This window comes from Eschrichtius robustus, chromosome 8 (genome assembly GCF_028021215.1).
Source record: "Eschrichtius robustus isolate mEscRob2 chromosome 8, mEscRob2.pri, whole genome shotgun sequence".
NCBI classification, from domain to species: domain Eukaryota; kingdom Metazoa; phylum Chordata; class Mammalia; order Artiodactyla; family Eschrichtiidae; genus Eschrichtius; species Eschrichtius robustus.
Genome location: NC_090831.1, coordinates 83,975,369 through 83,987,644, shown reverse-complemented (window position 1 = coordinate 83,987,644; position 12,276 = coordinate 83,975,369). Strand labels below are relative to the sequence as shown.

The window sequence follows — 12,276 nt, the reverse complement described above, 5'->3', positions numbered from 1 at the left end:
TCTCGCCCTGCCACCTACACTCTGCCCTGGCCACCCCAGGCGACTCTCAGCTCCACTCCCTGCCCTCGGGCCTCTGCACATGTTGTTCTCCTTACTGGAATACGATCCCCTCCCCTCCCAGTCAGTCTGGATAACTCATATGTTTGTCAGTGCGTTCATTCAACAAAAGTTCTGAGGGGCCTCTTCTGTGCACTAGGCCTGGGGCTGGATGCCAGGGATGGGCTACGGCCCAGGCAGCTTAGGAAGGCCCCTGTTCTCAGGGGGCTTGTGTTCTGGGGCACAGACAATGGACAGGTAATGACTTGGATAAAAAGGGCATCCAATGGTGGGGGCCTTGCAGGCAGCATCTGGGGAGGTCAGGGAAGGCGGCCCTGAGGCCATGGCCTCTGCGCGTGAGGAGCCAGGGAAGGAGGCTGAGGGATTTGCTGGGAAAGGAGAAATCGAGGGAGGAACAAGCCTGTGCCAGGGTGTGTGTGAAGCCAGTCACGAGCCCTGCTCATCCTCCGGATCTCAGTAAGATTAAAACGTCACTCCTCCAGCAAGCCTGCCTGACCCTCTTCACATCCGGGTGGGCCCTGAGCTCCCTGCACGTCCCCCTGGGACCTCCTGTTTACCTGGCTCTCGTGTTCAGTCATAGGTGCCATGAAGGCAAGGCCCACAGCTGCCTTGTTGAGGCCCGCACGCCCTCCAAGTGCCTATTAAGTCCTCCCTGTGCGCCTCTCTGCAGCGCAAGGACGGAAGGTAGGAGTGGAGGTGTATATGTGCTCGGAGAGGGTCCCTGCGCCCTTAGAGGGCAGGCAGCCAGAGGTCCCTTGCTTAGCCAGTCCCAGCCAGCCAGCCAGCCAGGAGCGTCCCTGACCATCGGACACTCACTGTGCGGGCCGCACTTTGCTGGACTGGACTCCGGAGCAGGCACTGGGCAGAAGAACAGGACAAGGTCAGCCCTTGCTGTGCAAATGTTGTGTCGCTGGGCTTCCGGCTGTAGTTATGCTATGCTTACGGTTAGCACCTTTCAGCTTGAAACCAAGCACCTTGATTGTTACTGTGTAAAGTAATTAGACAAATCATATTATCGGACAAATTCTAAAATGCCAAGCATGAAAAGCCACCTTCACTTGGATCCTGTCTAAGGCCACATCCTCTAAGCTGGTAAAATGTGTTTCGTTTGTACAAGCTTGGCTGGATGTCTGGGGAACTAGTGTCTTTCCCAGGAATTTGAACGTGAATAAATGGTGGGTGGGCCTTGTTGTCTTTGAAAATAAAAAAGGCAAATCCCTTTAATTAAAGTTCAGGAATTGTCAAAACTAAGCTGTGATTTTCAAACCCGCTTAATCACAACTTTGGAGAAGAGAATGGAGGTATCTACTGGGCAGGAGGATGTTTCCAGGGAGCTGGAAATATTTTCTTTCTTGATCTGGGTGCTGTGTTCATGGGTGTGTGATTCTGCAATAATTCATTAAGCAGAACATACATGAGTTGTGCCCTTTTTTGAATTGTGTACTCTTCTGTATGTGTATTACAGTTGAACTAAAAAAGAAAAATAGACAAGTGCCAGAAGTTCTGTAAATCTGAGGGTGACTCAGTACCACTGGGCACACAGTTACTGGTTAAGGTAAGAGGGCTGCCTCCTCAAACTGGCCGAGCTGGCCCCAGCCTTGGGTAGCCCCTCGATAATCCTTCTATCTGAGCACCAACCACAAGGTAGGATTGTGGATTTCTCTCCATCCCTCAACCTCACAGAGCACTCTGGAGAACAGAGAATGCGTCTATTCCTCTCTGAATCACTGGTACCCGCACAGAGAGAATGTTCCAGAAATGTCTGTGGAGGGAGTGAGGATGAGAAGGAGGGGCTGTGTGCAAACACTCAGTGTGTGAGGTGGAGAAAGAATGGCCGAGGGGAGGAAGCCGTATCCTGCAGGTCTGGCTGGACCGCGTGGGGATGGCTGTTAGCAGAGGTGGGGGAACGAGGGGAGGGAGGGGAGACCTGGGCTCAGCGGAGGGGTCAGCAGGCTGACCTGGGTGTGGACGGGATTTGGGGGGTTGCTGTGCTCCACTCCTGAGGAGGGGGTGGCCTGAGTTTCAGTGCTGTTCCAACTGCCACTTCCCATGTGGCACAGGACTTAACAAGCCTCCCTGCTCTTAGAAACAAATGGCATGCAGGTCATTTAAACTGGTCAGCACTGGCCCTGTTAGCCAGCCACCGTTTCCCTTTCCAGAAGACGGGAAATATCAGGGAACAAACACACATTTCCTTGCTTATTTTTTCTGGACAGTGAGGAGAAGCCTTGGGAAGAGAAGCTATTGCTGGAATGAGCGCCGACTTACCGAGCACAGTCAGCTCCGCTATCTCCTTCAAACAGGAGTTTCTGTAGGACACAGCCTTGGACAGCTGCCAGAACCCCACAGGGACCACCCTGCAAAGAAGGACGCGCGTCAGTGCCTGTGAGAACTGACCCAGGGCAGGGCCACCTGTTCCTCCAGAACCAGCCTCCTCCAACAGGTTACAGAGCCTCAAACAGGGGTCTCCTGCATGGCGACTACTTCTGTGAAGTGCTGACCCTGAGTCACAGAGAGGGGGTGACAGAGGGCCAGGTGCCCGTCGCTAGAGGAAGGAGCAAAGTCTGTGGTGTGTGATGGGGGGAAAGTGACTCTCCACAACCCGTCAGGGGCTGTCACCATGGGTGTCCAGGCATCCAGAGACGTGTTTCCGTGTCCACAGGCTGACGGTGTCAATTGTCTACCCAGCCTTCAACGCCCATCCTAAAGGCCTCCTCCTCCAGGAAGGCTTCCCTGACCATCTCAGCTAGAAGCGAGCCCCTTGGGCAGCCTCCGCTTGTGTAAGCAATCTTGTTCCCCGGCCGGTGGCCTGCCTCAGCACCTAGTAGGTGTGTCTTGGAGGGAGAGGGCTCCTTGAGGAGCTCACCCCTGTAGGCATCAACAAGTACAAGGACTGTCAGAGCAGGGGCCGTGGGTGCCCTCGAACTTGGGGTGCAAGAAGATGTGCTGACTTGGCCAAGTTAGGGGCAGAAGTGGGTGGTCTTGGGGTTCTTCCTCAGGCAGTGTGGGGCAGGGGGAGGCTCCTGGAGCTTGAGAAACGGAACCTGGATAAGCTGCCAGATTTTACAGTATCTTCTGGCCCTGAAAATGTGTATCTTGGCAACTGTGTATAAGCCATGTTCAAATCCTGCCACAATCTACTTACATTTCCCTGTCTTTTATCATATCCTCCCCGCACACTTCTGGTCCTCACGCTTGAGACTTTTGCCCCTTCCTGCAGTCCCTGTATTTTCACACAGCCTCCCTTTGTTCATGCTGCCCCCTGCCTCCAGTGTCCTTTCTCCAGCTCCACCTGCAAAATCATCTCTCAATACTTAGCTTAAGGACCCTCTCTGGTACCCCTGACAGGACACAGGGCCCCCTCCTGCTCCCTCTCCCCTCCAGCATCATGCACCCCCCACGGCAGCGGTCATGTTGCCCCGCTCTGCTCTGCCAGCCACACGTGAAGTTCCTGCCCTGGGTGACAACTCAGCAAATGAGGGGCTGGCGCAGGCAACACCCACAGGATTTACCAAACTGGGGGACGTGTGCCCCTGTCCATGATGGGCCCACAGCAGGGTCCCCGGGGGCACTTAAAAACAACCTGCCTTGTTCTGCACGATGCCATATTTTAATGACGCTGAGTCGTTAAAGGAAAAACTCTGAAGTTTCCACTCTTCATTGAAACAGCAGAAGCTGGAACCAAACAGAATGGTCTTTATGTCCTGTCAAAAGAAGAGAGAATTGTATTGGTTGTTTTAAAAGCAAACAACAGTACACTGCTGGGTGTTTGCATTCCCACAGGAGCTGGTCTTGAATTCTAGCAGGGTAGTCTGTTTTCCAGCAGGGTAATCTATTTTCTTTTCATTTTGCAAACCCATTCTTCTCATATTTGAGGAAAGAGAAAATGGACCCTCAGGGTCTTACGTCTGGAATATCTGTAAACCTTACCAGGAGACAGGGGTGGGTAAATTCGTCTGTCAGGGCTTGGTTCCCCTTCTTGCACCAACTACAGTCATCCATGTATTTGGACTGAGTTTCCCAAGAGCCTAGAAACTATAGGACCTTGAGTTCTCTGGCTGAAGCCCATGTCTATTCTCTCAATCACAGAATGACAGCTCCCAGCTAGGCACAGTATGGTTGCCAGGTCACAGGGTTACGAGCCTGGAAACCTGGGTCCTGCTTGCTGTGGACACCATGTGTCCTGGGTCCTCCTTTCTCTGTGTGGGCCTCGGTATTTTCAGCTGCTTTTGGGGATGCTACTACTGGGTGGTCTTTAGAGGCCTCTGAGAAGCCTTCCCAAGACAGCAGTACCCACTGCAGAGAACCAGAGCCCTGTGGCTACAGCCAACCAGAGCACTTACTCCCAGGCTTGGGGCCACTTAACTGGGTCTGACCCTCTCCCTGTGGTTTCAAAAGAAGGAAGGGAAAAGGAGGAGAAGGATGGGGAGGGACAAAACCTCTAGAAAAACCTTTGACTTTTCACCTGCGTGCTGAGTAAATACTTGGTAAGCAGGAAGAGAACAGGGTCAGCTGTGTCCCCAGGAGTTTTATTTTTCCCTCCTGGATCCTGGCTGAAAAGCCAGTGGAGGACAGCAGGAGCAACATTCCATCCTGCAGGAACCGCTGGCCACGGAGAAGGGCGAGGCCCTGTGGCAGCAGAGATGGTGAGGAATCCAGGATATCCCCGCAGAGGAGGCTGCTAAGGCCAGGAACCGGCTCCCGAAGTCCTGTGACTCCAGGAGGTCACTGGTGGGAACCCAGGAGGTCACTGGTGTGAACCCAGGAGGTCACTGGTGGGAACCCAGGTGGCGCTGAGGAATTGGTAACACTTTCCTGTCCTTCCCTCACTGTGGCCCAGCCTGAGCCCAGCTCAGGGGACCAGTGCAGGAGCACAGTCAAGCTAATGAGGACAATTATCCTGTTCCCATCGCAACCCTGGAGCTACCGGTTTGCGGACATGGTGAAGCAGAGCTCTGGACCAAAAGAAAAGCTGGATCCTGGAATGTTTGAATGGGAAGAGGTTGTATTCTCACCTTTTGTCTCAGAGAAGGAGAGGGAGATGCCGGGACTAGGCCCTCGTTTTCCTGACTTTCCCTCCATTCAGGTTTTCTTCCATATCACACTCAAATTTCCATTTTAACAGTGACTGAGAGGTTATAACAGGATGAATGGAGCCAGAGAGATGAAAATCACCTCGTCCACACCAACTCAAATCCAGACACATCACCTCGCACTTTTCAGCTGACACCTACCTTTGCCACTGAGAGGTCGATGGGCTTTGACTCTACTTGCAGCTTGAGCATTGATGGGATGGGAGACAGGATGACTTCTTCCCTTACCAATTCATCCTCCACATCCTCTGAAAGAAAACCGTGGCCACGTGAGCTCCTTGTTATGACTCACAGACAACAGACTAGGAAGCCATTTAACACCCAGGACACTGATGAGTCTTGAGGTGGTTGGAATGAGAGGAGGGCTCCTCCACCATCCACCCCCCGTCCCCGCTGAGGCTCCCAAGCCTTCATCAGAAGGAAAAAGGCAAAGTGAAAGCCCTTGCTCCTTGTCACCCCACACTGGTCCAAGGATGCTGGCAGATGGGACCTGGCTATCAGTCCACTAGAAAGCTCTGCTTGTGGACATGCAGAAACAAGGGCCTAGGCCTAAGCTGTCGAGTCAGGCCCAGAAAAGCCTGGCTCAGACACAATTCTTACAAAAGGTGGATGTGACCCACAGATCTGTCCCCCTGAGGACAAACATGAAGACGGCGGAATTAGGAAAGACAATGCCGCCCTTCCTGAGAGAATAATAACAGTTATAATAGATGATCACTATTGTGGCTTTCATTTACTTACCATCTGTGTTTTATCATCTAAGCCCCAGAACAGCTCCACGAGAGAGTAACTATCATCATCCCCATTTAAAGATGAGGAAACAGGCTTAGAGAAGTTAAGTAACTGACCAGAAGTCACACAGATGGAAAGTTGCAGAGATAGAATAATTGCTAATTGCTCTGCCATCCTGCCGGTCAGACCTCCCTGGACCTCCAGCCAGAAGGGACACTAAGTCACATTCCCAAAGCTGGGGGGACTGAGGCCCAGAGAGGGTCCCAGCGTGGGTGTTGGCAGCACCAGCCTGTGCCTTCCCAGCCAGGTGAGGCTGCCTCTCGCCATTATACGCACTGCCGCAGCATCTACCAGAACCCTCAGATGCAGGACCCAAGTGAAAACAACCCAAGGCAATTATGCTGGCAAAGCTGGGCAGGCTGGTCTCCAGAGAACCTCTGGAGACTTTTTCCACCCCCCTTTCCCCAAGGTTAAATGCTTATTTAAAAAGCACGCCACACTGTATAGAAACCAACAGTGCCTGCCATAATTCTGTGCATCTGGGACTACAGAAATGTCACAGTCCCTGCCCCGCATCATCTGAGACGGTGTGCAAAGGCCAACATCCCCAGAACACGTGCCATAAATCTTATTCTACAGCCTCCTTTTCTCCCCTGGAGAAGGACCAGGCACAGCACGAGGCCAACTCCTAGAGGCTCGGCCCACTGAAATGCAGACAGATTTTACCTTTAGGGTGAAACAAAATTTTTAAACAAGTCTGGAATTTAAATGAGAACCTTTCTTAGTTAGGGTCTCTAAAAAAGCCACCCTGTGACCATGGCCTTACAAAAACACCTGAAATAAAGACCAGATGTTCACCCAGCAACACACACGGGTCTTGAAAACATGGCTCTGGGTAGAGAAAGTAAGAAAGCAAATGGGATGTATAACATAACACGATTTTACATCCATTATAAACACACGCACACAAAACAACACTAAACATTTTTGCAAGAACATACACAAGCAAAAAGGAATCCCTAAATACATGAGAGTGGTTGCTTATGGAGACAAGGGTCATGGGAGTGTAGCATGAGGCTAAAGGGAAATCAGGAAGGAAAGGCAAGAGGGAGACCAATGAGCGGGCTTCGCAAAGATCAATACTGAGAATGTTAATTAAGTAACAGAGATGTGTGATTAATCCAATCCCAGGCATCTGAGGGCCAGAACAGAGCGGGAGAGTAACTGAGTGATTCCGCCAGGCCCTGAAGGGTCCTTGTGATGCCTCAGCCAGACTGCTTCCTGGAGGCCCAGAGCGGGCAGGATTTAAGCCTATTTGGAGGCTTCTGTTTAGTCTAAGGCTGTCCTGAAGGGAACCAGGGCTGAAATGTGCTCTGCTTGAGCCCCATGAACTAAGTCTGAGGCTGGAGGCTGGGGGCCCAAGGGGAGCTGACTGATGGAGCCCCCAGGAAGAGGCAGCCTCCCTCGGTTTTTGCCAGGAGGCAGCTGGCGTCCGTGCAGGGAGTTGGTTCGGGACCATGAGGCAGGTCCAGATGTGGCGGGATGGCCGTGCAAAGGAAAACAAAGCACTCCAGCATGACATGTTGGCCAAGCAGACAAAACCAGCTGCAAACGCCAGTGGCTTGAAAATGCTATTTTTAAGGCCCTGGTGTAAATGCCTGGTTGAAAAGAAGCAAGGGATTTTGTTTCCCATACCATTTTATTTACCCTTTGGAGGAAAACATATACATATACTTGGTAGTACTTAATAGAGGCCCGTATATCTCTTTCCAGGTTCCCACCCAGTACTTCACACTGACTGCAAGATATCTTCTCCTGGAAGTGCCCCAATGCCCCGGACTCAGGATTCTCAGCACAGAACCCTTCCAGGCTTCCATTTTGATAAGACTCCATCTCCCCAACCCTCCACCAGGGACCCAGGCCAAAACCTCAACCCTCTCCCACAAGCCACGCTGCTCCAGCCTCCAAATTATCCTGCCTCCAGAATCCTCATACGCTGTCCCCCGCCCTTTCTCTCCCCACTGTTACAGGAATGCGTTGTCATTTTTCTATTTGTTCATCAAGCACTTTACTGAACACGCATGATGTGCCACTGGTTATGTGGGACGGAGGAGGTCCAGAGATGGTGAAAACACCACCCCTGCCTTCAAGGAGCTCACTGCCTAGAGGGGGAGACAGAGCCCCAAACAAAGAACATGACGTTAGTGCTAAAATGGAGACGGGTGCAAAGGTTATAAGAGCAGAGGGGAAGAGGCAAATAATTCTGCCTTAAAGGGTCAGGGAAGCTTCCCCTAAGAGGTAAATATTTGATCAGGGTCTTGAAATACCTATAGGATTTCCCCAGATAGAACAGGGCCCCAAGCACCTCTTCTTTGGACTATTCCAAGAGACCCTCACCAGGGTCTCCCAAACATGCAGACTCCTGCCCCTAAAATCCATCCTCCACGCACATCCAGAGATGGCCTCAGACATCGTTCACTTCACATCTGTGCTTGACAAGACCTTGCTCATCCGTCAAAGCCCAGTCTAAATGCCACCTCACTATGGAAACTTGTGGAACCCACCACAGACTTGGCCTACTCACCTCCTGAAGCAGTGAGGAGCTGCTGGTCATCCACTTTGCATGTTGCTATCAGGGGTCACCTCTATTCCTTCATCTCAGCCAGCCCCACCCTCCAAGAAGGCAAGGCCACTTTTCATCACGGTGATGAAGAGTGCTTTGACAGCCCTGTATGTGCCCAGGCATGTAATGCTAACCAAAGTTTGCTGACTTGAACCAAAGAAAGATGAGTTGGGATGGGGAAGGGAATGCTATTCCTTGTTTCTGACCCCCCACCCCAAACTTCTCTTCCCCTTTCTCTGGGTGACTTGGTTGCATGCCCTCTTATCTTTTATCTCCGTCCTCTTCTCTAAATCGTCAGCTGAGCCACCAGCAAAGAGGGGTCGGCCTCCCTCCGGAAAAGGCACACACACTTCAAACAGCTGGGTTCTGAGAGAATTGCTAAAAGCCTTCCTCCCAATAGAAGCCCTCTGGGTTCCCAAGGCCGGGAACTGCTTCACTTTATGTCCAAACAGGAGTGGCTTTCATTAAAAAATCTTAAAGCGCTTCACAGAAAGGCTTCGGATGCCAGCCTTTCCCGGCTCCGGGCTTCATTCTGCACAGCCGTGTGCCCAATGAAATCTGCCCCTTCCTGGGTGGGCCAAATGATCCCACCAGCCATTTCTGATGATTAAAACTCCGAGGGGGCTTCCCTGGCAGCGCAGTGGTTAAGAATCCGCCTGCCAATGCAGGGGACACAGGTTCAAGCCCTGGTCCGGGAAGATCCCACATGCCACAGAGCGACTAAGCCCGTGTGTCAAAACTACTGAGCCTGCGCTCTAGAGCCTGTGAGCCATAACTACTGAGTCCGTGCGCCACAACTACTGAGCCCGCGTGCCACAACTACTGAAGCCCGCACGCCTAGAGCCCGTGCTCCACAACAAGAGAAGCCACCGCAATGAGAAGCCCACACAGTGCAACGAAGAGTAGCCCCCGCTCGCCGCAACTAGAGAAAGCCCGTGTGCAGCAACGAAGACCCAACGCAGCCAAAAATAAAAAAACAAAAAACAAAAAACAAAAAAAACCCAAACCTCTGAGGAACTCTTACCTCTGAGGAGAACTAAGCAGAATAAACAAACCCCTGCCTCCATCATTCGGAGGCCTGCCCCTGCCTTTCAACTTCATCAAAGCAAACTGTCAGACAGCATGTCTCACACAAGTCACTTCTAAAGGGCGAGCTGCTTTCTTCCTTCATGTTAAAGGGAGTGCTTAAAAGGAGACGAAAAGGGTGTGAACAGCTCTCAGCTCTTGTACGGCAAAATGGTCCAACAGGTAAATTGCTGGCTTCCAGGAGGAGAGCAAAGGTCAATGGCACTCAAGCCTTGTCCTTTCATGTCTGGTCCTTGGTTGTCCTCCTTTATTCTATTCTTGGCTTTTGCCAAGGCCTGCAAACACGTCAGTCTTTGGGGAGTAGAGAATTCCAGAAAGAGAAAAAAAAAAAGATGGCTTCAAAATGAAAGAGTGGATGGACATGTTCTTATCTAGATCTTGCAGAGGAGGTACACAGATGTATACACATGTGAAAGGGCACTGATCTGAACACTAAAGGTTTGTGCACTGATGTGCCTCACGATTTGTATTTTACTCCTCAGGGATACGTGGGGGAAAATGTTTAAAGGATGGGCTTCTCCAGGCAGAGATATACTAATATTTTGACTGAGCACTGTCTTCTAGAGACTTCTATAGGTTCTGAGTAACCCTAAAAGAACCTCCAAATGCAGAAAAGGCTTTTCTGCCCCCTCTCTCCCAGTGTGGATCTAGAAATGTCCAGACTTCTTATAGGATTTCTCTGGGAGAGATAGGCAGTGGAAGACGGATTTGGACATCAACCAAAAAAGAGAGAAGCCTGCTCTACCCACCGGGCCAGCCCCTCCTTCCTGAGGTCAGGTGGGAAGAAAGGAGCACCGCCCCCCCCTCAGGCCAGCAGAGAGCGCTACCACCCACTGCCTCCCAGACAGACCAAATGAAGACCTCCTGGGCCCTGATGGGCACAGCACAGAGGCCCCAGTGGTACCCACCAAGCTGCAGCACACCCAGCTCACCATCGACCTTGCTGGATGCTGGCAACTGATTATTCCTAGAAAAAAAAAAAAAGGAAATGTCAATGTACCATAGGAGAATGACAGAGAAATGCAAACAGCAGAGAAGAGTGGGAGGAGCACTGGATGGGGCTCTTCAGGAGGTGGGTTCTCTCCAGCTCTGGCCAGGCTGTTCTGTGTGTGCCTTGCACCAGCACTCTCCCTCACTGAGCCACAGGTTCCATATCGGATGGGACCAAATCACCTCTGGGGCGCTTTTCAATTCTGTACACACGCACACACCAGCCAATATAGGATGATGGACCCTGTAGTTTGACACTTCCCGAGAACCGAATGCAAGCTAATTTGCTGATGCCACTGTAATACTGCTGGGAAACACATTCACACGTGCACGTGCACACACACACACACACACACACACATCAAGTTCCTGTAATCACTGCACAGATTTTCTTATCTCATTTTTTTGTTTGTTTCCTTTCTCCCAGCTTTCTTGTAAAGCTATCAGCAGCCATTTATCAGAAACCTCAAGAATGCACCAAAGAATACATACTGTGATCCTGACTTGTAAATTCAGAGATGTGCACACAGAGCTTTCTTTAAATGGCCCACCTGTATTTCAGCTCTCTTGGGATCTTTTTTCCCTCCAGCATGCATCGATCTGAACTAAAGTAAAATCATTTTTTAAAAAGAATGTATTAAAAATAACAACATTACATCACCCCCTTGAAAAATCTATTTACAATGCTAAAAATGACAGCTCTTTTGAACGTGGCATTGAAATATATTTTCCTCCAACATCCTTGCAGGCTAAGATATGATTGAAGTAACAATCATAATCTTGCCACGGTAGGTTCTATTGAATTGGCTTCCTCCTGAAGATGTATGAAGGGGCGTGAGTGGAAGACCACGGAGGACGCGCAGTACCGAATCCCTGAGCACGTACTGCTCTGGACTCCGGGTTTCTTCCTCTGGCGCTGGAACACAGAGCTCCTCCCCCTCCCTCCCAGGCAGCCCCTCATCCTCAACTCAGAATCACAAAATTCCTACGCCCCAGGCTACCAGGATGCTGCAAGTGTTCTTGTGGGGAATGGTGAAAGAACAAGCTGGAAAGAGGAGCTAAGGCACAGAGGGGCAGCAGGAGGATGTAGAGGGGAGGGGGGTCAACACAGACGCTGTGCCCCCCTCCCCAGGGCCCAGCAATAAGGAGCTGCACTTTCATCAGAAGCCTCCGCCAGCCAGCCACACCTCTCCCCACCCCCATCCTCACTGCCACTAAAGCCGAGGACCTGAGTCCCATCCCTTCTGTCCCCTGTGTCACTATTTCACCCAGAGACTAAGGCAAGGTGTCTGAAAAGCAAGGACTGAGGCGCAGGTGCTAGATGGTCTCTAAAAGCCACCTTGAACCATTTTGAGCCGGGAACATCAGGAGTAAAGACATCTCTGGAACACCCCGATGGCGACAACATCTCTCTTGGACCCATCTCTGCTCTCTGCCTCTTCGTCTCTCACCCAGATCACCCTCACAGACCCCTAACTGGTTTCCTGACCCCCCGTGTGATGCCCCACCCCGTGCTGGTCCCCACATCTTCACATGAGTGTCAAAGGCATCTTTCTGGAAAGCAAATCTGACCATGCCACGGCCTGGCTGAAATTCTTCCAAGGCCCCCCAACATCATTGTCAACAAGAGACATCATATTTATAAAAATGATGGCAATTATAGTGGCAAATACTTTCTGATTCCTTTGACTGTTG

General features: G+C 51.2%; 1 protein-coding gene across 5 annotated transcripts in view; it reads right to left on the bottom strand.

Moving 5' to 3' along the window:
• MINDY4 (MINDY lysine 48 deubiquitinase 4) overlaps positions 1-12,276 on the bottom strand; it is a 118,982-nt gene that overhangs the window by 53,132 nt on the left and 53,574 nt on the right. For all 5 annotated transcript variants that reach the window (XM_068549250.1, XM_068549251.1, XM_068549252.1 and 2 more), the window contains exons 6-9: positions 10,500-10,558; positions 5,292-5,398; positions 3,645-3,761; positions 2,326-2,414 (exon numbers count right to left, since the gene is read on the bottom strand). In XM_068549250.1, the coding sequence (XP_068405351.1) occupies positions 2,326-2,414; positions 3,645-3,761; positions 5,292-5,398; positions 10,500-10,558 (372 nt within the window). The remainder of the gene's footprint in view (positions 1-2,325; positions 2,415-3,644; positions 3,762-5,291; positions 5,399-10,499; positions 10,559-12,276) is intronic.